Source organism: Enhydra lutris, unplaced genomic scaffold, assembly GCF_002288905.1.
Source record: "Enhydra lutris kenyoni isolate GAN:26980312 unplaced genomic scaffold, ASM228890v2 scaffoldscaffold22, whole genome shotgun sequence".
In the NCBI taxonomy this organism is placed as follows: domain Eukaryota; kingdom Metazoa; phylum Chordata; class Mammalia; order Carnivora; family Mustelidae; genus Enhydra; species Enhydra lutris.
Window position 1 is genome coordinate 25611240 of NW_019154106.1, and position 23092 is coordinate 25634331.

At 54.1% G+C, this 23092-nt stretch overlaps 1 protein-coding gene across 2 annotated transcripts in view; it reads right to left on the minus strand.

Annotated features, from left to right (window-relative positions):
* Positions 1–8330: 8330 nt before the first annotated feature.
* The window catches only part of LOC111149991 (proline rich 5 like), a 69553-nt gene continuing 54791 nt past the window's right edge, over positions 8331–23092 (minus strand). Inside the window, exons 8-10 of one of the 2 annotated variants that reach the window (XM_022507291.1) lie at positions 22583–22723; positions 17684–17810; positions 8331–9534 (exon numbers count right to left, since the gene is read on the minus strand). In XM_022507291.1, coding sequence (XP_022362999.1) covers positions 9140–9534; positions 17684–17810; positions 22583–22723 — 663 coding nt within the window. In that variant the 3' untranslated portion in view covers positions 8331–9139. The remainder of the gene's footprint in view (positions 9535–17683; positions 17811–22582; positions 22724–23092) is intronic. The other variant, XM_022507290.1, reaches the window with a different exon arrangement.

Genomic DNA, 23092 nt, shown 5'->3' on the forward strand with positions numbered 1-23092 from the left:
CACTCTCTCCCGGGGCTTCCCCAGCCTCTTCTGCAGGAGTCTGCTGCCTGTCCTCCGCCTCAGACATCTTTTTTTTTTTTTTTTCCAAAGATTTTATTCATCCACCTGACAGAGAGATCACAAGCAGGCAGAGAGGCAGGCAGAGAGAGAGGAGGAAGCAGGCTCCCCTAGACAGCAGAGAGCCCGATGCGGGGCTCGATCCCAGGACCCTGAGATCATGACCTGAGCCGAAGGCAGCGGCCTAACCCACTGAGCCACCCAGGCGCCCCCGCCTCAGACATCTTGTGTTTGACATAAAGACCAGAGCTGGCGGTGGCTTGAAAAGGATTCTCTGGGGGTTTTCTGCTCTGGTTCCCACCCACCCACATAGGCATGGATTCAGTCTGGAGTTGGTGAGTCTCTCCTCCTGAGAACTGCTGAGCCCTCCCCTTCAATTCCAAAGGAAGGATTTAGCAGAGCTAAATCTGAAACCAGGTAAGATGGCGCACTTCAGCAGCAGCTGGCTGACTGAACCAGGAGTGGTGTCGTGATTCCTGAACATGACCATATTCTTGAGAATTTAGACAGAAAAATTCAAAGAATCGGGCTACGGTAGTCCATTAATGGGAAGGTCTCTGTACTTCTTGGGGATCAGGTGTATAGAAGAGCAAGCATTTACACAGAAGTGTGAGTGTGTGAGACACAATCTTAGAGAGTTTGCTCTTGAAGGGTTTCCAGTCCAGAGTCGCAGCAGCCCCATAGAATGTCTTCCGTTTGAGCTAAAACATACTCTTGTGCCCTCAGGGGCCCTCTCCAACTGGTTCAGGCAAACACACCACAGGAAGCAAAGCTGTGATTAAAGCTCATTGGCAAGAGGTCAGACGGAACTAGGTTTGAATCTTCTCTATCATTTTCTTAGTTGTGTGACGTTAGGCAAATTGTTCAGCCTCTCTGAGCTTCAATTTCCTCCTCTAAGGGGGATGATACAATGGACTTCAAAAAGGCCCTCAGATGATTACACAACACAGTGAAATACTCGGGGTGGTGCTTGACATACAGTTGATGACCAATAAGTGATCTTTTAAGTATTACGATTTCTCTCTTCCTTTTGAATCGACCCTTTATCGTCATGAGATACGCATGACTCTAAATACGTAACACCAAATTTCTTTTGCTAGTGTTTACATGGTAAATGTTTTTCCACCTTTTTAATTTTCAATCTGTGTCCCAACATTTTAAGTTGCATCCTAATAAATAGCCTATTGTTATTTCTCCGTCTTCGACTTAAACCATCTTGGTCTTTTCGTTGGAGTGTTTAGCCCATTTACATTTAACATAATGACTGCTATTGTTTGTGCTTGTCTACCATGTTGCTACTGGATTGGCTTTTCTGGGATCTCAACCAAAAGCCCAGGAGGTTTGCCGGATCGTCTCCCCCACTCTGTGGGACTCAAACCTCTGGCTCCTCGGCACTATGCAGCCGCTGAAATCTGTGCAGCTCTTATACTCCCCAGCTCCCCAGCCGCTGTTCTCTGCTGTGCTCAGTTTAGGAGTCAGCCAACAACTTGAGGGAAACATGTATGCAGATTTCTCACTCGCTCCTCTCCATCATCCTCCCTTCGAGTTCCAGCTACTCTGGCAGCCTTCACCTCTGATCTCAGCCCAGTAAGATGGCAGCTTTCTGCTCTCACCCACCCGCTCCTCCCACCCCCACCCCACCCATGATTTGGGAAAATTCCTTTGGGAAAAAGCAGGATGACTGTCCACTTCACCCTTCTCAGGGATCACAGCCATTCAAACTTGTGCTGGGTGCTCTCCAGCTCCTTCAAACAGTTGCTCTATATATTGTGTCCAGTTTTTATCATTATCTTGGCAGGAAGATTAATCTGATACAAGCCAGTCCTTTCTGGCCAGAAGCAGAAGTGTTGCACTGCTTCCATTTATTGAGCCCTTCTCAAAACTGCCTTAGAGTGGGCAACAGAAGTTTCTGTTGGCAGGCGACTGACTTGATCCTAGTTCAGTCAACAGGGAGAGGATGACCTTATAAATTGGACCTCAGGGGTGCCTGGGTGGCTAAGTCAGTCAGTGCAACTCTTGGTTTCAGCTCATGGTCGTGGGATCGAGCCCCGTGTCAGGATTTGCACTTGGTGTGGAGTCTCATTTGTCCCTCTCCCTCTGCTCCTCCCCCACCTCCGCTCGTGCTCTTTTTCTCTCTAAAAAATAAATCTTAAAAAAAAGTTGGCTCCCAGACAAAGCTGAGATATTTAATTGAAATCGGACTGAAGTTTAGGCATTTGTTAAAAGTTATGTAGCCCTGAGAACCTGCAAGAATTTAGAAGTCTCTATTTACAACTTTGGATTCTTCTCAGAGGCCCAGACGTAGGCTCAAAGACAGTGGAAAGTAAGAACCAAATTAATGTGTGACTTGGTGAGAGGAGCGTACTTCTGAAGGGAGACTGAAGAACTAGGCGATTGGATTAGACCATTGGCTACAAGGTCACTTCTCTTAGGTTATGAAGTTACTGAAAAAGGAATCATAAACAGCATCCAGTGTCTCTGGGGATTCTGACAAGAGTCAAATTATACTTCACCAGTAAACTCAAGGATGTGAGTTTACTGGTCATCAAAATTACTTGAAAAGATGTTTTGGGGTGCGTAGGTCAGGGTGAGAGGAATCGCTGTGCACGTCTGAGGCTGTGGGTCGCATTCCCAAAAGAAATTTCTGGTCGGGAGTAACCTGGGTGAACGGAGAAGATCCGTGTCTTCTTGAGTGGGTGGTGTATCAGCCAGGGTCTAATCAGGGGACAAAAGCCGCATCTACCAATGCAACAGAGAATCTAACATACAGAATTGCGAGTCAGGTATTGGGCAAGTCAGCGGGCGAAGAGGAGACAAGGAGGAAATCACAGAAGTGGAAAATGCAGGAAGCAGGTACCACCCTTCAGAGGAGGGAAACAAAAGCCTGAGTTGGGGGTGGCTAGAGGAGGGCCCAGGCCGGCTGGGGCTGCTGGCTCTGAGGGGTTGATGTCCTGAGGCCGCCTGCGTACTGAGGGAAAGCTGCGAACTGATCCCAGCTGCTGCCGCTGGGCCCACCTGTCCCGCCCCGGATGTTGACAAAGGCAGGAAACAGGCATGAGCCGGTCTCTGGTCTCTCCTCACTCCCCACCGCCCCCCAGACATCCCAGCTGCCCTCCAGCGCCTCCTACAGGCGGAGCCCCACAAAGCGTGACGGGGTTTTAGACTTCCAGCACCAGCCTCCCCAAATACGGAAAAGGCTCAACGCTGAGAGGCTACAGCTTCACAACCAACAGGCCAGAAAGATTTAGACTCAAGTGTGGGAAGATTTAAAAGAAACAAACGAGAGCGCCAAGACTTTTATGTGAGGAAGGAATCTACGCATAGTCGGTATTTTAGACACATGTGGTAAGAGAATAAGGCCCTGTTCGGTGACAGCTTTATAATTCCATTTAAAAATGTGTAATAGAGTAATTAATTAAGACTTGTGATCTCTTTTATGGTGTCATCTAAGCTTAAGTAGAGCGTAAAAACATTTAAAGTTTCCCTTATTTATAAGCTTAATTGATTAGTTTCTAGAAGAAGTTAGGATTGGGGAAGATTTTATATGTTGTTAGAAAAACTGAAGTACTTAAAAAGAAATATTAAATTTATAAATGTATTTAGAAGTGTTTGAAGTGCTGAGCTAAGCTTGTAAATAGGACCAAGCATTATTTAAAGGCTCTCCAAAATTAATGCTAAAATCTGCTCGACATATGGAATAATAAAATTTCTAAGTTGAACTTAAAAGCCTAAAAAAGGCTTTTAAATTTTTTTTAAATAAACTGAATATTGATTCCAAAAACATTAACTGAATTATTAAATGAATACTAATTATTAAACTTATTAAAATACTATTTTTAAATCCAAATTTAAGCTTATTAGTTTTTTAAGGAAAAGGCCCACTGAAATCTTTTCTGCGTAGGAAATTGACTGTTCAGGACAAGCGGGATTTCCCCACCCCCATGCCCTCCCCTCATGAGGTGTTTTTAGAAGCAGCTGGAGAAGAGCAAGAGAGGCAGCTTTGCTTCTTCACTCTCTGGAGACCCTGAAACCATCTCGCCGTGTAGCTAGCTGAGGGGGCTATGGCCCTGACTTCGTTGTTCTGCTTCCTCAACCTCTACCAAGCCAGGACACTTCATGGGATAGAGGAAGGATGATCACTGGACATGGGGTAAAAGAACCCAAGCCTCTGTTTCCCCATCTACAAAATGGGGGCGCTACCTGCCTTGCACAGTTGTTGGGGGGGGTCCGGATAGTACTTGCACACCAGGGCAGACTCTGAAGCTCCCTTTTGCTGGAGCTATCCTGGGTTAGGGCCAGGAGGTTCTCGCCTAAGCACACTGGCCAGGAAGACTCCCACTTACTTCTAGGCAGGAGAACTTCTTCAAAGAGAAGGCCGTGTGCCAACAACGGGCACATGCTCCGGGCCCTGAAGGACTCTCTCACCGCAGACAGAGAGGGGACACACCCAGAAGGAAGCAGCTGGCTTGGGAGCAAAGCAGCAGTCCTTTGCACAGGATTAGCCCTGTACAGGGACTGGTGGCCTCGGGCTGGAGCAGGAAGGGGAGGGGCTGCAGAAAAGAGCCGAGTCCTGGCCCCCATCCGTGTTCCCAGGTTGCTGGGCCACATAGCCTCAGAGGGAACATGACTAGGCAGCAGCATGGGGAAAGTCTCTGCCTGTGGAGAAAGAAAAGTGGGTGAAGGTCTATTGTACAAATAGGTGAGAGGGAAAGAGTGGCCATCAGAATTACGACTGTCCCATTAATTCGTCCAATACACTTGACTTAAGAGAACTTTCTCTGTTTGCTAAGCCCTAGGCAGGCAAACACAAATCCCACATATCGTTGCCTTCCTGGGACAGCACCTGACACGTGCAGAGGCATAAGTGTCTCCTACCTGGAGAAGTAGTGGGCAGGGCCCGCGGGAGTGGGGGGCAGCAGGAACGAGGTGGGAGGGTTTGGGGGTAGAAGGCAGAACCATCCAATGAGACGGACACCTGTTCACAGGGAGTCACAGAGCAGCAAAAGCAGCTGGGGGCCAGCTTGGAAAGGACCTTGAAGTCATGTTCAAGTGTGTGGATGTTATTGGAAGCCTGGGAGAAGTTTATGTTTTAGAAAGATCCGCTCGGCTGTCCATGGGGAGAGATGGCATCTGGAGCCAAATACAGGGAGTACCCAGTGGCACAAGTCCAGACGGGAGGATGAGGGCCTGACAAGCACGTGAGATTAGAAATCAGAGAAAAGTCTGAGCAAGAGACTCCAGAATCTTAGTGGTGTGGGAGTCCGGGCCTGGGTGGGTGGAGGACAGACTTGAAGGCCCCTGGACACTGAGACCAGCACCAGCCTGCCCTCTGGAGCTCAACTCTGTGGGGCCCCCAGCACTCCCTATGGTGGCTTTTCTCCTCTCGGGAGAGACGCTGGCAGTGAGGTCAGCAGAGGCAGTGCCCATGAAATCTCGAGATGAAGATCATGCTGTGTTGTCGAGGTGGGACGGACAGAATCATGGGGCCTTAAACGTGAGAGGAGATAGAATATAGGCCACTGCGATGCACATGTGAGAGGGGTTCCCCCCACCGTAACTGGCTTTGACGCTGGAGGAGGTGGCCCAGGAGCCCAGCATACAGGTGGCCTCCAGAAGCTGGCAAGGGGGAGGGAACGCATTCTCCCCGAGCCTCTAGCAGGGGCCCAGCCCTGCTGACACCTTGATCGTAGGCCCATGAGACCCGCGTCAGACTTCAGCCTACAGAACTGTGATAATGAATGTGTGTTGTTTTAAGCCACTCAATGCCATTACCATCTGTGGTCACTTGTGATGGCACGTCAGGCAACAGAAGCTGACGGTAAGGCCAGCTCGAGTCAACTGCAGAGAGAACTTCTCTAGCCACCGGACCCAGGGTCGCCCTCTCCCCTCCTCTCCCTGAGCCACCGCATTGTCATTTGACTCCCCTGGGCTGTTGGTCATTATGTGAAATGCCTGTGTTGACCTGATCGCCAGCCTGCCCCCACTGGATTGTCCCCAGGAGAGCGGGCAGGCCCCTTGCCGACTGTCCATTGCTGCATCCCCTGCTCCAAAAGAAGGGCATTCAACACAGTGGGAGCTCCCCGCGCCCACATTCGGTGGGTAGTTGAGCAGATGCAGAAGCCAACATGACAGTGCGCCGGTGACGGGGAATCCACCGCGGCACAGTTCTTTCCCACCTTACAGCCTCTGAATATTCAACACAAATGGCTACGTCCTGCTTTGCATCTCCAGGATTCTCGGTCAGCTTGGGTCACACCCCATTAAATGCTCTTACTAATAATCCTTCAATCTCAGGTCAACTCAGCTCCGGCCATCCTGGGAAAATATATGCAGAGAGTAACGGAGTGTAGATTGAAGTCTCCTCCTGCCAAACAAAATCGGAGGGGAGTGAACGGAGAGAGTCCATGCGTCGCGGTAAGCGTCCCCTCCGGGTCAAACGCTCAGGGAGAGCCCGGAGCTGGCTTTAGATGACTGGTCATCCCAGACTTTGTTCAGTGTTTTCCAAGCTCCCCAGACAGCCTGCTGGTCCAGGAAATGACTTGCCAATCCAGCTGAGGATGGCAAACAAAACCAGGGGACGCTGGCTGAGGTAAGTCTGCTGCTGAATCCTGGAGCGGAGGCGACAGGAAGAGGGACATGGAGGCAGGAAAAGCTGGCCAAGGGCATGAGGACAGGACACACCAGGAGCCAGGGGACCGCGGCGCTTGCAGATCCTGTCAAGCCACACAGCACGGGGACAGAGTGACGTGTACAAAACGATGTTTATTGAATCTATTTTGGAAACGGACAACATGAAACGTTTTTGGGTTGTGAGCTCACCCAGAGCTTGGAGTCATGATGGCTTCCTGTCATTAAAACGCAGCCCCCAGGAGATCCTAGCCTCATCTCACAAAGGGAGAAAAAGAGCTTACAAACACTACAGCTGTCACCCTCGCCACAGCTCTGATGGCTAAAATGCCCATAAACATCAACGTTTTTTCCGTAGAGTCTGAAATAGGCGCTGCGCAGTATTGGGCAGGACATCAAAGGTGAAATCGCCAACTGGCTGACAGTCATCAGCCGTTGAGTGTACGGGGGCTATCCCGACCCTCCGGTTCTCCACTTAACAGCTCACGTTTAACCCATGACGCTGTTCTCCTAAAGGAGACACACAAGGCATTTAAAAGCATATATATCATGAATGTTGTAAACTAAAAAAGCAAACCCAGGCATGATTAATGACTTTGCCTGGATCAATAAATACTAGTCCCAAGTGCTAAGTGTACCAGTAAGGACAGACACCACCAGTCAAAGAAACCATCACGCTGTTACTTACAGATGTTCTAGATTGCTAATGCACGTTAGTCAATTTGTGGACCTCACCCAACGCAGACACAGAGATGATTTCTTTTTGTTTGAAATTCTCCGAAGATCTCCCTGGGACATTTCTCTTCCACATTCTCTTAGAAGAATAAAAATGAGACAACTTTTTAAAACAAACTTTCCATAGTACAAGCCATCCAAAGCATGACTCTGGTCATAGTCCAGATCTTCGCCCAGAAGGGATGTGCCATCAAGGCTCAGATATGCTTAGAAGACCTCGTTCCCTGCCGGCAGCTCACACTGTCCTCGTCCCCTCCCAGCCACCTCCTGCCATACTGGAAGCCAAGCTGGCTCGTGCCTCATTAACAGTTTCCAAAGACTAACAGGACACTTAGAAGGTACCAGAAGGATTCAGGAGAGCCTTCTCTTTTTTTCTGGAGCTGTTACCAGTGGGGCCAACAGGCAAATACAGAGAACAGTGGTTCCAGATGGACAAAGAGCCCAGACCTGGAGGGAGGAGTGTCAAGGATTCAGCACAGTACCAAAGCCTGGTGCCCCAAACAGCACGTTAAGAGCTCAGATGTTAGAAATTCCAGGCACTTCTTCAATCACAGGGAATGAACATCTCTCTAAAAGGTCCTGCCCACATCTCCCTCATCTTCCCCTGCTGTACAGCACTGAGACATTCCATTCACCACGACCCTCTGCTTGAGGCAAATTGAGGCTCCCCACCTCGGTGCTGTAGACCGTGACGCTCACTAACACAGGCCACTCTGGATTCAAGTCCGGCTGCTTCCAGCGCTCCGCAGCTGACCAGCCCCAACCACCACCCACCCTGCACCCTGAGCCACTTCCAGGCTCCTTTCCTAAGGGGGGAGTTGTTTATTTTCTAGTTTGAAGACAAACCCCCTTGGAAATGAGCAGTGCAAGATCCTACGTGCAAATATTTGCAAACTATTTTTTTTTTTTTAAAACAATGCACATTTAAAAATTTCAAGTCAAATCCAGGAACAGACTACTTGGTTGGCATCCACTGGCCCCACACCCCACAGCAGGAAAATGGTCAGTTTCTGAAATGAGAGAGGAACAAAGGCACCAGCTACTCCACCAGGGAGGTTAGTTCTTTGTGCTTGGGAGGAGGCTGGAGAGGGGAGCGCTGAGGCTTTGTCAAAGAGGGGGTTTCTCCAGCCGTGTGGCCCCCTGGGACCAAAAGCCAAAGGCGGCATGTAGCATCTGGATACAAGTGAGAAGGACCCTCACCCACCGGGGTCAACTCTTCCCAGGAATTCCAAAAGCGTAATAAGGAAGGCGCGTTCCCAGCGTCCTGTTTGGCAGGAGCTGTTGCCTGCTCTCGCTCCGTGCAGAACAGGGGAGGAGAGGTACCGCTCTAGGAGCCCCGCATCACAAGCCCCTACACGGGAGCTCCGGAGGCCAGTGCACCCTTGCCAGCTTCGTGGGCGGCTCATCCGACCTCCTGCTGTCATGATGCCAGGGGCCCTGGGCGATATGGTCGGGAGCAGCCGACAGCACTAATCTGGTGGAAGAGCCCAGAGAGGAGTATCCGGAGTCAAGCAAGCAGAAAGAAAGCATCAGGCAGTTGGGTCTGTGTGGCTGCAGAGAGGGGGTCACAGTCATGAACATGGAGAGGTTCACGACCGGGGCACTTGGACTCAGCCTCCAGGAGGAGCCCCTTGGTGAGCCCCCTCCCCACTGACCCCAGGGATGGAGCCGTTCTCATGCCAGTGGCAGGCCGGAGCTGGGAAGTCCTGGGGCTGGGCGTTCAACCGAGGGAAGCACAGTTCAGCTCGGAGTCCTCCTGGCTGCCCGCGGTCCCCTGCTCCAGGCCATCGGGGCTGTCGGTGATGTTGGGCTCGCTGGAGCACTGTCGGTGCGGGGGCGAGAAGCTGGCCGGCAGGAGCAGGCACTGGTCCTCCCCGCCAGGCTCTTCACCCAGGCCCGAGTGCATCATGGTGGCCATTGCCAGCAGCTGGATGTCCGAGTGGGCGTTGGCCACCGTGTGCCGCCGCACACTGCCGCACTTCTCCAGATAGGCCTCCCCCTCCTGCTCCGTCAGCGGGGTCAGGGCTGTCTCATTCAGGGGCCGGCTGAGGGCAGTCGTCGGGCAGGCGTAGCTCAGGACCGCGACCTTGGGCCGGACCCTGGAGTGGCGTCTGGCTGCAAGAGACAAACCGGCAAAGGCTATCACTGGGGACAGGTGACGGGGATGGAAAACCGGCGCGTCCATTTGGGGGAAGAGGGAGGTGGTGGCTCCACATCCAGGAACAGCTTCAGGTACAGACCTGCTGAAAGGCCAGGGAGGACCCTGACACGCTATTCTTGCAGCAATGCCTGCGCCTGCTGGACGCGCCCCCAACTCCCACTCCTGCCAGCGCAGGGGGCCCAGAGGGCTTTCCAGGGTGCCTCCCATTCTAGGGTGTCTCCCCTCTTTCCCAGCTGCCTCCCGAGCTTCACTGCATTTGCCCTGTTTCCTTTCAACCAGTCTCCTCTAAAGGCCTGGGCACTGGCCAGACCAGCTTCTAGAAGACACCCTCTGGCTCTGTTCAGCAGGAAGTAGGGGATTCTGGGGTGACAGCGATGACTTAGCCCCTGAAGCCCAAGTCCAGCTAAGAGGACCTCGGCTATCAAAGCGAGGGCCATGGGACATCCTGACTGGGACCACACGCTCCTCCCACCAGGTCAAGGGGCCGACACCAGTGTTCTGTTCCAGTCATCCGCAATTCCAGCAGCATTTGTCAACACCAAGGAACCGGCGAGGCTCCACAGATGGCCTTGTGGAGGCAGACCCCAAAGGGGAGGCCTGGCCACGAATTAATGTAAAACCGCCCTGCCTGCGTGCCCCCCACATTCCAGAAGCTGCCTTGCTATGCACTCCTCTTTTGACTGAGCCTTTTGACTCCTCCTAAAAATGGAGCTCAAGTCATGATATGCTATTAGCCCCACTTTACAGATGAGAAAACGGAGTAGCAGAGGGGTGATAATTGACCTACGTGCACACAGCGAGGCTGCAGAATGGCTGGGAGTGAGGTGAGGTCTCACTCTTCCCAGAGACCCCCACGAAGCACACGTAACTAGAAAGGGCTGAGGATCTCCAGGGAAGGGCGAGCCAAGTGGATGGGGTTCCGGGGCAGGACAAAGCGGATCCATGTGTCGGGGAGGACGTACCCTGGAGCTGGGCCTTCCATATGCGAAACCCCCAGAAGGGGGAGGGACAGCCACTTTAAGCCCCAGAAGCAGCCTGAGCCAGGTCTGAGCCAGGGGCGCCATCCGGCTGGAACATGGAAGATATGCACAAGCAAGCAGGAGAGCCCTTGAAAGCCAGATGGAAGCTTCTGTGATCAGAGAAGCTGTGGGGGACGGGGTAGGTTGGAGGCTGTGCTCCAGAAAGATGCACATGGCAGGAGCTACGCCGGGTTGGAGCCTGAGAGGCCAGAAGTGAGGAAAGCCGGGGCAACGACAAGCCTACATCCCCTTGGTCTTGGGGCGGTTACCTCCTATGCTCCTTAAGAGGCACCCCTCCTCTTCCCCCCCATTGGCACTGCCTCTGTCAGGGGCCGGCTGGAGGACCCCAGGGAGACAGAGGACTGAGAATGGAGGCCCGAGGACCAAGTGGGTTCCGTTCAACCTTCCTCCTTCTACCAGTGCACACCTCCCCAGCCATCCAGCCGCCTACCCCATCTCATCTGCCCTGGCTTTCCATGGATTCCATGTCCCTGAGACCCTGAAGACCCCCAAAGAAACCTATCCCTTTCTCAGCAAGGGGAGGCCGCGGGCAGCAGGGGAGAAGTGTGACAGGGTGGTGTTCTGCACATGGTCAGGATCCCAGGGGAAGACCTGGATTCTAGAGGGAGAGGAAACCATGCGGCTCAGAGACTGTCCTTGGGGACATGCAGCCCACTCTGCTTTAGTTCACTCTTGGCTCTTGCCATGGATCCGCAGGGCCCAGACATGCTCTGTTGTCCCTTCCAGAGCTCACGCTCCCTAGATGGGCGTGTCCGTCTGCAAGGCTCTCGGTGGCTCCTGTCACTGGACAGTTTTATAGGTCCACACGTACACCTCGATGCACATTCAGTGAAGACAGGTTGAAATCCTAAGCCTTAGGACTGAGTCACCAAGTCTGCTGGCTCTGAGCCCCAAGGGAGCGGACAGGTAATAAATAATTACTTCTCAAAACCAAAGAATGATATGCAGAGTGTTCCCATCCATTTTCTCACTGCTGGGTTCCAATCTCCCTTTGAAACAACTGGGCTACTCTCACTCTTCCCATTGTTCAGATGAGGAAGACTGAGGCTCAGCCCAACTCTCGTAGGCTCTGAACAGCAGTGCCCAGACCTTCCCCACAGCATGCTACTGTGTCTCAGGGCTCTGCTGCTGCCCTCAGAAGAGGCACTCCTCTCTGACACCACGAACAGCAGACACTATCCCCTAGGAGGTGCCAAACAAGAGGCTGGTATTGGCCGGGAGAGGCTGGGTCAGTGGCTCTTCTCTTTGGGGAAGAACAAATAGGAGACAAAATGGCAAGGAGCAACCAAGAAGAAGAATCCATGTCAAGCATTGGCCGAGGTTCTCTTGGGAGCACGGGTGCTCATACCCTCAACATTTCTATAATGTTCCCACAGTGTTACAATAACCATGTATTTCTTTCATGATCACAAAAATCAATAACTATAAGACAGAGGCACCAGAAGAGTAGAAAGAAGCCAGGATCCCATTAACGAACCATCCTTTAAAAAAATGCGCTTGAAAACAATTCGTTTGTGTCCTGCCAGCTGTTAGAAGCAAGCACCTAGGACTGGCAGTTGCAAAATCTATTGTGGCCCAAACCCTCAACCAGCTGGGCTGGAGACTGGGCTAGACCATTCTGTGAGCACTGCTCACATGCAGATGCAGGAAGACGAGAGAGCAGGAGCTAAGGCTGGGATGGGGACACAGGGTAAACTGAGGGCCTGGGGGACAGACGGTGGACACACACAGCATCTCTGGAGGAAATGACCATTTGTTTGATGATTTCTGGGGGCCCCAGCCCAGCAGAATGAGCCAGGAAAGGTGTTTCAGATGGTTGCCTGGACATTACCCGTCTCTCTCTCTCTCTCCTGCTGTTATCCCAGAAGCCCAAAGTCCTTGCAGGTTTAACAGGGAGCAAAGACAAGAGGCCACTTCAACTGCTGCTGAGAGAGCTAGAGCCACAGTGAGGGGCAGCTCCCCTGGGACACCTGCCCCCTTCTTCGACAGAAACTCTGAACTGTGATGTGCAAAACCCTGCGGTCACTGCTGAGAGGGAGAAATGTGAACATGCCCCGGGGCCTGCCACAGGGGCCTGAGCCCAGTGCGTGTGCGTGAATGTGTGTGCCCATGTGCGGTGGGGGGTTGGGTCCTGGCAGCCGTCACGAGCCGAGCATCTACTGTGGGCGGGGTACTGTATCACAAAAGGAGGTGCTTTATCGACATGCTCGTCTTCTGACCATTTTGCAGAAAAGGAACCTGAAGTCAAGATGCTGAATGACTTTGCAGCCTGTTAGTGATAGAAGCAGGGTTCAAGCTGAGGGCTCATGGCGGAGCCCCCGCTTGTGCCCGCTGGGAAGCCCATACACGAGTAACTGTTTGGACAAGGTCAATGGGTACAAGGTTAATGAGTACGGAATTACCAAATCACTCTACTGTATACCTGTACTGTAATACAGTATGGTATTAATACAATACTGTATGGGACCTATAAGGGAATTAAAAGCAGACACGGTCAACCAATGGCAGGGCAGAGGTAAAGGCAGGAGCTCACTGGGAAGTCAGGAGAAGTCCTGAAGAGGAGTCGTTTCGGAGGGGTGGGTTCCAGACTGGCAGACGGACAGAACCCAGACATTCACTCACTCGCTCCCTCAGAGCCGAGAGCCGTGCTAGGGCCTGGGGTCCGAGGGGTTACACATGCTCCTCGCTCCCAGCGAGCTGACGGTCTGTGGGGGGAGACTTGACAGGTCATCAGGCAGGACCACACAGCATGGCAAGGGCCAGGATGTGGTCTGGGCTCCATGTAGGGAGAGGCACCATCTCTCATCTGGAGTGATTCCAAGGAGGCCAGGCCACCCTCGAGCCAGTGCCCATAAGCCAGCCGGTATCAGCTCTGCCTGGGCCCTAGAGATAGGGCACCTTCTTCCTTCTCTGTGCTCATCCCTCTGCTGCTCAGAGACTCAAGTAACTCATGCCAGGCCACACAGCAGAAGCCCAGCCCTTGTGGTTTCAAGGCCAAGTTCCTTCTGTGGCCGGCCCCGCCTCTCTCCGTAAGGCTGTTCCCTGCTCATGACTCACAGGAGTGGCCTAGGACTCTTCTGCCTTCTGGGGGGAATGTTTTGATTCCCAGGACTGGGTGTGGGCAGAACAGAGACCGCAGGGGCCGCTGGGCTGTGCTGAGTCCCCTGGGAAGACAGTGTTTCCTCGATAAGCTCCCACGAGACTCCAGAGTCAACCTCAGACAAGCAAGTCAGCTGCGTCCCCAGTGGGGTCAGGCCACACACTGGGCTGGGAGCTGAGACCGCTACCCACACTGGGGCCGCCCCCCACCTTCCCAGCCTTCTTGTCTGTACTGGGGAGAGCCAGGCCATACCACTCAGAGAAGGAAATGTCCCTTAAAGAGAGACCAATTAAGCTGTGGACACCCCCTGGGGGCTGAAACGTGTCCTTTCCTTGCAGGGGTGCCCTTCGAGCTGGGAGAGGAGCTGGGCCCTGCCAACTCAGCTGGCACCCACCTCCAGCCCTCCGCCTCCTGCTTTTCACACGGGGTGGGGCCTGGGGGAGCCTTTATTCCTTCCTCACTCCCCAGGCGCCCCGCGGAGCTCCGGGCATTCATCCCCCCGAACCGGAGCAGGCAACGGCAGCTCCTTTCAAACCCCCGGAGAAGCAGAGCCTGGATGAGGCGGTCCTCAGTGCCTCTGAGGGGCCCTCGGTTCCCAGGCCTTTGATCTCCCAGGCGTGCAGGAGCGGCCGCCATAATGTGGGTGTTGTGACTTCCGCACACCAAGCCTACTGTGAGCATCTCTCCGGGCCCCGGGCACCTGGAAGCCCACGAAAGCCTACTTGTCCTGAGGAGAAGTTACAGTATCTTGAGGAAAAGGGCCCTCCCCGTGGAGACATAACGGAGGAAGATCTGTGGGAGGCCGGGCTTCTGCGGGGGAGAAACACAGCACACTGAGTGTTCTTGAGTGTTTGCTCCGAGGGCCCCGGAAGCAGCCAGGCCAGCCGCCTGGAAACTCTGGGAACTGGGAAAGTAGGATGTGGTCCTGGCCTCTGACAAATTTTTATTTACTTATTTTTTAAAGTTTTCACCCTTCCTCCTCACCACATCCCCACTGCCCTGGGAAGGTGACTGCTTTGGAGGAGAACCATATATCATACAGTCGCTCCAGCATGACTTCAACATGAGCCTCCGACTCCTCTCTCTCTCTCTCTCTCTCTAGCCCTGCCACCCGCCCCACCTCTGCCACCCCAAGCCTTGCATGTTCAGTGAGTGAGGCTCCCTTCACAAACCCATTGGCCTGTCTCACAGCAAGAGGGCCTTTCCAAGCATCCCCATGGAGTCAAACAGGCTTGGGCAGTTGCCCCCAAACCTCCCGGGAACCACTCCTCAGGAGCTTTCTTCCCAAGTCGGAGCCTGAGGTCAACACAGCAGCCACCCCTCAGCAGGCTGTACAATGAAGACAAGCACCTGGGCGGCACCTGCGGCACGACAGGCATCTGGTAAGTGGTGGCTTCTGAGATGAGCCCTCCAGCCGTCCCGGACCATGCCCAGCCCCGGATGGGCCCTGAGTAGACCACGGCAAACCCTTCCTGGGGCTTTACACTCCGGTTGGTGGTCTCTGCGCTCCTCTCCTTCAGGCAAGACAGAGGTTATGGTCTCCATTCTACTAAGGGGAAGACTGAGGCTCAGGGAGTCCTCACTTTATCTGGCAAAGGGGTGTCCTCAACAGGGAAGGGCTCCACTGTGACCATTTTAGCTGTTCAGTATGCAGAGGTTCAGGGTGAAAGGTCTGGCCCCGGAACTCTTCTGGGCTGGGGAACCCCCTCAGCTGTCCCTCGGTAAAAATCACCATCAGCTTCTAGAAACTGACAGGGGTAGGCAGGGGTGAGGTTGGAGCACGTAGGAGAGCTGCTCAAGTGCGACCAACGTGGGGCTTTGAAATCCCAGCTCCAACAGCCACACGACCTTAATCCTCATTTGCCTCACCTGCAAAATGGGTACAGTGGGGCCCACTCCTGTGGTAGGGTATCTAGCCCACCCGGCAGAGGGCCTGCCCAAGAGGTAGTCTGTGGCCGAGCCTTCCCCGAACACAGGCCACTTTGTAACTCTGAAGGTCTTTCAGTTCCTCAAAGGCTCCAACCTCCTGGTTCCCCACTGGCCCTACCCCAGAGCTCTCCCAAAGATCCTTCCCTTTGCCTGGGACAACTGAGTAAACGGGGACGGCAGATTAACTCAAATTCAACCTACAGGACACATCTCAGGTATCACTTCCTTTGGGGGGGCCTCCCCTGATCTCCCAGTCCAGGTGAAGGGCCCCTTGGCTGATGAGCTTCCCCCCACCCCCAAGAGTCCCTGTACACAAATGAATCATTGTTTGTGATCTATTGTTTGTGACTTCCCCCCTGGACTGTGCACGCCACAGGGCAGTGACGGGTCAGTCTGAGTCATGGGTATACCCGCAGCACCACACCTCACACGGCACCTGGGGGAGGGCCTCAGGACACATTTGCTACAATAATAATAAAACAATCAAAAAGGGTCCTTTTCTTTCCCCTCCGCACCTCCTGAGACAATAGCCCAGACGTGAGGACTGTCCTTGGTATAAGAAAACCTCAGGCCTTTATCATTTGCCAAAAGTATGTATTATTCTGAGTTTAACTGGAAAGCCAAAAGCATCCCTTCTTAGAGTAAGTACTCCTGAACAAACTTCCAAATCTATCCTTAATCCTGGCTCTAGGCCCAGCTAATGGCCAGGTCCCTGCCACGGCCCAGTTCACCGGCTTGTATCCTGATATCTGCCTGATTCCTCCCGCCATAGACAGGTTAGGGTTAGGGCTGAGCCAAAGCCAGAAGGTGGGCTCCAGGGAGGGCAGAGAAACGCGGCAGCCTGCTCATGGCTGGGGAGGCGGGGGGACAGTTTTCCTTCAGCTGGCATTGTCACTCTGGCTTGCACCCGCTCCTGGGTGGAATGAGCCAGTGATCAAGAGGAAGTGGGGGTGGGAGAAGAACCCAGCAGGAGGCTGGGGCCAGCACCCCAGATATGTGGTGGCTGGTATCTCCAGAGACACATGAAGGGGCCAGGAAACCAGACAGCCAGCCCTGATTTTCCTGCAGTGGTGAGGCCCAGGGAGGGGCGGAACCTCGCTGGACACAGTTCCTCCGCCCTTTCCTTTGAAGCTCAGCTACAGTTCCACAGAATCCAGGGGAGCGGGGCAAAAGATTCCAATTTCAGGGAATCCCTTGTCGCCTCTGCCCCTCTGTGTAGGTGCTGGTCTCCCCTGCCCGGGGTACAACTGCCTGTCACCCACCTAAATAGATAAGTTTTTGAGTGCCTACTATATGCGAACCAGCATTAAAGTTGCTGCAGATAGGAAAATTCCTGCATTTGGGGGGCTCTCATTTCAAAAGGTAACTGAAGAATGTGTCTTGTGATAAGCCTATTATAAGACTATTTCTGCATCTGGACTGCAGTTTCACAGAGAGAAGGAACAGATCCCATCCACCTCTAGATTCTCCAGGGTGCAGAGTGCAGAGGCTGACACTAATGCTGGCTTTAGAGCCACCAACAGGACTTGCCCCCCATGGAGGAGCACCTTTCCTTGGCATATAGGCTTTGGCGGTACCTACAGACAAGGAGGGGGGAACAGCAGTTCCATTTCATCAGGCCGAACACAAAACGAGCTGTTTTCCCATCTCAAACTGCTTTCAAGGGAAAATCCACTACTGGCGGTTTTTCTACTCAAGTGTGTAGGGGGATGCTTGCAACCAGGCAGTTTCTGGTTATCATGTACGGAAAAACGAACACCGCAGGCACACAAAAAAGATCAAAGCCACCGATCAAAGATGCAGATCAGACAAGCAAGACCACAGAGGCGCAGCATCAGTCCCCCAGGAGGGATCGTGAGGCGGGGAGGTTACCGCGACACAGGCCAGCGGGAAACACAAGTGATTATTAACACGCGCAGATCGGCCTGGACCCACAGCAGCAGCAAAGAGCTTGTGGCACCGTCCAGGCTCAGGAAGACATCGCTGGCAGCTCTCAACGGGGGATCCCCGCAACCCAAGAGCCTTGCCCCTTACCCGCCATGTACGTGGGACCCGAGACACCGCGGTCCTCACTGATGCCCAGGAAGGGAGACACCACTTGCTTCACCAGTTCCTCCAGCTGCAAATAACCCTCACTGGGGCCCGTGGGCTCATGGACACTCTGGAAATAAACAGCCAAGAGAGACAAAGGTCAGTCAAAAGCGGCCAGGGCCAGCTGGCACCCAGCCAGCAAATCCCGATTGCCCTCCTGCTACATTCGAAGCGGGGACACCAGCAGGCAGCATCCTCCTGGCTGGAATGAAGGAATCTGAGGCCCGAAGCCTGAGTCACTTGCCACAGGTCACAGTAATCAGAACTGTGCCCCCACGGCATCTCCTCCCACCGGGCCCCAGCCACGCAGGGCAGACGGGACACGCCAGCTCAGGGCTGAGGTCTGACTGGTCCCGACCGCAGTCGTCCCACCCCACTCTCACAGCGGCTGCTTCACGCTCGGCAGGCACTCTGCACAAGCACTTTACATGGACCAAAGCACAGAGGTCTCTCAACAATGCAAGAAGCCAGATGCCCCCATCATCCCCCTTCTGCAGACAAGAAAGTTAAGACCCAGGGGGCTCGTGTAACCCAGGACTGGAATGCAGGCTGCTTTGGCTCTGAGCCCATCTTACCGCTACTTGTTAAGGAGGCTAGAAAAGAACGGGGAATAGAATTTAGCATCAAGATGAAGAGTCAGTTCAAAAGCCCAACATGACAGGCGTCCTCAGGGCTAAGCCTGGGCAAACGCCAACTAACACCAATGACCATGGTCAAAAACAAAAAAGGGAGACCAAAAGTGACCAAGGTTCTCCAGAAGACCAGCAGACTCTTAGGGAATCCAGTTTCTCTCTGGAAAGGACTCGAAGCCTTGCTGGGTATCGAGGAGTTGGAGGGGAGCAGAGCTGTGCTCAGCCCAATAGGATGTCCCACCGAAGGCTCACATCGGAAGGGAGGACACATCACCTTCACTTAAAAAGTAAGAACTCCCCACCATGCTGGAGTTTGGGGGAATGGGAGGAAAAGATGGTGGTGGGAGGATGAAGCCAGAAGAACCCGTCCCACAGGCTCGGGATGGGTGGGTGAGGCGGAGGCTCCCTTGGATGCCAGCTGACTTGGCCCATGTCAGCTCCTTCCCCCCAGAGACAGGGAGGGCTGGGGGCGGTGGAAGGGAGGGGGGTTGGCTTAAGAAAACACAAACAGGCTAGGGAAGGGGGTTATGGGGCAGAAGACTCCGGGACGGGAGGGGGTCAGAAGGGAGGACATGCAGAAAAAACAGGCCGCAGTGAAGGTTGCCCAGCACTGCATGGGGGTAGGAGGGGGGAGGCAGGAGGAGGAGGCAGGAGGCAGGCCCTGGGCTCTGACACCTGGCCCTCGGCCTGGGCTGAAGCCCTGTAAAATCCAGCAGTGGAAATGAAGAGGGAAAGCACTTCAGCCAGGAAAGGACTCCTCCAGGCCGCAGAAGGGAGAAGGGAACCTTCCTCAGGCTCCCTGGAAACCACTCAGGACTCAAACTGAGGCCGTTTCAGCCCCAAAACCACCTTGACTGGTGTTCAGAGCTGAGGAGACTTTTTTTTTTCCTTCAATTTTTTTCCTCCTTGATATTTCTCCTCTGCCTTATCGCCCCAAGCCTTCTCTCGACTCAACAAGAGAGGGACAATGGAGAAAGGGGAAGAGACAAGAGGTGGGGCGAAAATGGTAACACGCGCATGGTCTGGAGCCGGGCAGTTTTCTCCCAGGGCAGCCGCGGACAACCTGACTTGCACACAGCCCTCGGCCCAGCTGCCAGGCAGGCCCAGCGCCAAATGAAAATGTGGGTGGGGTCCCTTGTGCAAGAATTACTAGGCATTTCAAGACGGCGATGGGAGAGAGTAAACCGAGCATGGGACCCTGCTTGGCAGGGGACCCCGGGTGACTGCACGGGAGCCCCTCGGAAGGCACTGTCCCAGGATGATCTCAGGGCCTGGCGGCACCGGCCAGGAGGAACCAGATCCCAGGCCCAGCCTCTCCCTGGGGCAGCCTGGGGACAGAAGCGTGCCACCCAGAGAGCAGGGAACTTGGCAGCCCTTGCACGTGTTGGGGAGGGAGGGGCTTGTTCCGGGACATCTGGAAGAGCAGCGGAAAAGGGACACCTGAAGGCCTGGGGAATGGTTCTTTTTGCTGTGTGAGGGCCAGGCGAGGAGAAATCAGCTCCAGATCTCGTGGCACTGAGGCAAGTGGGGCCTGGGGAGAGAAGGGGGCAATTCTAATGACTGGGGCCCCAATTTCCTGCAGTGGGCATGGTCCCAGGGCATTCAGACCCAGCAGCTGCCGTCCTGCTGCTCAGGAAGATAGACCCGGACGGGGCAAGGATCCCTATTCGTCCCTGTCACATTCCCAGCTCTGGGCTTTACAGTTTCCAGAGTAAGGAAGAACAAGAGTCAGGACTCGTCCCAAGAGACCTTCCGGGAAACAGCGCCAAATGACCAGAATGACAGTGGACCATCTTAGAAGCTTCTGCGGTCTCTCCCAGGGCCTAGGGCACCATAGGAGGGAGGCCGTGGTACCTGAACAAGGCCGGATGGGTAGATAGAAAGACCAAGGGCTGAGGGATGGGTGACAGATTCACTCTCTTATAAATTACTATGTGACCTTAAGATGCTTGACCAACTCTGAACCTTCACCTCATCTGCGAAAATAGGAATACAAGGACTGTCCCCTTGCTCAACTTCCCAGACACCTGTCCCAACCACAGAGCTTCTCTGTACTTCCTTCCCTTGGCCAGGAGAGAAATCCCTGCACGATGGTCACCATCAGGGGACTGGAGGGAGGCCAGAGGCCTGGGGTCAGTCCTGCTCAGGCTCTCGCTAGCTGTGCTATCCCTCATCGGACATGTTTCATTAACACTTACCACGTGCCTACCACGTGCCTACCACATGCTGGGTGCTGAAAGCATAAGAGGGAAGAGAACATGGACGGACCTGCCTTGACTGGAAGATGGCTGTGGGCCCCGGGAGACAGTGTTCTCAGCAGAGGGAACCCAAGTGCGAAGACTCTGCTGCTGCAGGGGGAGGCAAAGGGACCAGTGTGACCAGAGGCTCTAGGTGAGGCCAGGGAGGTGGGAGGACACAGATCAGGCCATTCTCCTAAGATCACCGGGAACCCCATGGAGAGCAACGCGGGCTAGAGGCGAGGGTGGGTGAAGGAAGCGTCTCCTAGGCAAGCAGGCCAACCCCTGTGGGGCTGCAAGGGGATGAGGGCAGCCTTCCAATATGGCTGTTGGGTTGTCCCATGTGGGAACATGCTGGATGTTTTTCACGAGCACAGACAGAGGCCTTCCTGGGCTGCTATCAGCAGGTGGGGGCCCTCACCCCCAGTCTCCCTCCAAGAACAAAACAGCACCCACAACAAAAAATCACCTCTCGTCCTTAAAACAGCATAAACGGAAATAAGAAGGGGAATGCTCAACTTCTCTTTCCCAATCTTCCCATCTGAACCCCAAAGGGGTCATTTTCTAGACTCCTCACTCGGGATGCAAGCTCCACTTTACGCTTCTCAGACATGAACCCTCCCCCATATTTTCCAGACCTTCCTCCTTCTCCTTCCTGCCTGGAAAACACCCGACCTGGTTCTCCAGCCAATGACAAGTATCCTCATCTTATTAGGTAACTCGTGCTCCTCTGGGACTTCAGGAAAGGAGGAGAAGGCCCAGAAGGGTGGCCCAGCTCAGGGACCCAGAAGAGAACAGCAGTTGGAGAAGAGGGAGACCTGACCCCATGTCTGCTGCAGGGCAATGGGGTCACCGCCAGCCTGAGCAAGGGTGACACCGGCTGCCCCAGGGAGCAGCTCAGACCCAACGTTGTGACGTTTGAACTTGTTACAGAGATGGAGGCACCGGAGCCATCTTTTGCGGCGGGGGAGGGGGGGAGGTCCCTGACCACATCTCTGTTTTGTGGGAATCGTGCACCCCCACCCATAGGATTGGGTTCCCTGAGGCCATATTTATATACTTGACTGAAGGTCACAGCTGACTGGCAAAGGAGAGTTGGGCAGCCAGGGCTAGACTAATCCAGTGCCTTCCCCTGAGTGGACACAGCTCTGAATCCTACGACTTCTGGCTGAGGAACCTTGGACCAGCACACATGTCCTGGGTTCCTGTTTCTTCACCTGGGAAATGGGAATAGCAACACCGACTACCTACAGAGCAATCCTCTGGATGATGTGATTCAGAGCACACCACACAAAGTCTCGGGCCTGCACCCGGTACCTAGCTCATCTTCCTACTGTTGATACAGAATGGGGAGGAAGAGGCAACCATGGGGGTCATTTCTCGTTGGAAACACATGAGCTGTGTGTGTGATGCCACATTTGGCCACATGCAAACCGAGGAAATGCATGCAAGTCTGCAGAGGGAGGGGGAGAGACAGAGACACTCGGTCCAAGAGACACCAGGCAGGGTCTTCCCGGGGTCGGAGAAACAGGGAAAGACCAGCAGGTGGTGAGAGGCTGGTAGCTTTGGGGTCTAACGTGGTCTCGCTTCCCCCTGTAGACTTGCGACGCCCACCTGTCCCTCGGAACCTTCTAGTGACTATAGTCTGGCTCCACTCACCTGCAGGGGGCGCTTGCTGTCACGTGCTCCTTGTGGCTCACGGGTCAGGAGGGAGCATGTCTGCTCCCTGAATGACAGGACCTTGGTTCTCTCGTGCCCCCCCTCCCAAGCCATGTCCCCCCACAACTGGGATCCCAGCACGGAGCACAGCCTTACAGGTGCAACAAATGAACACACGCACTAAGGAACAGGAATAATGACACTCTAGCATAAGAGCTGAGCTAAGGTGCCCAGGTCACCCAGTCCCATCCCTGTCCCATAGGGTCTCTTCCTAACCCAGCCTGGTGGCCATGTCACCAGGGGGCCTCACCCACCTGTAGGATGAGCAGCATCTGGACGATGGACGGGGGTGGTGGGGACCGGGCCAGCAGCAGCACATCCCCCAGCTTCACCTTCAGCAGCACCAGGTCACGGAAGCCCAGCAGGGAGATTTGACGGATGGTCAGCTCCTGGCCCTGGAGAGGAGAGAGGGGGCAGCACTGAGAGGTGAGAGCTAGCTGGACAGGCCACCAACACAGGGTCCAGGACACCCAGTATGAACAGAACACCAAGATGGGACAAGACGAGGTATGTGCAGAACTTGGGGAGCAGGGGGAACGCTGCCAAAGAGTCAAAGACTTGGCCCTGGTCCTCCCCAAGGAAAGCTTCGTTTACAGTAAGGTGTGACTCGACCTGCCTAAGTGACCCAAGATGACACAAGACACATAAATGGGGACCGTGCTGTCATGAGTTTGGTGGGGGGGGCAGTCAGGAAGGAGGAAGAGAGAGGAAGATGGGGGGAAACGAGAGAAAAGACCAACCCCCCCCCCCTTCCAGGCTGCTTC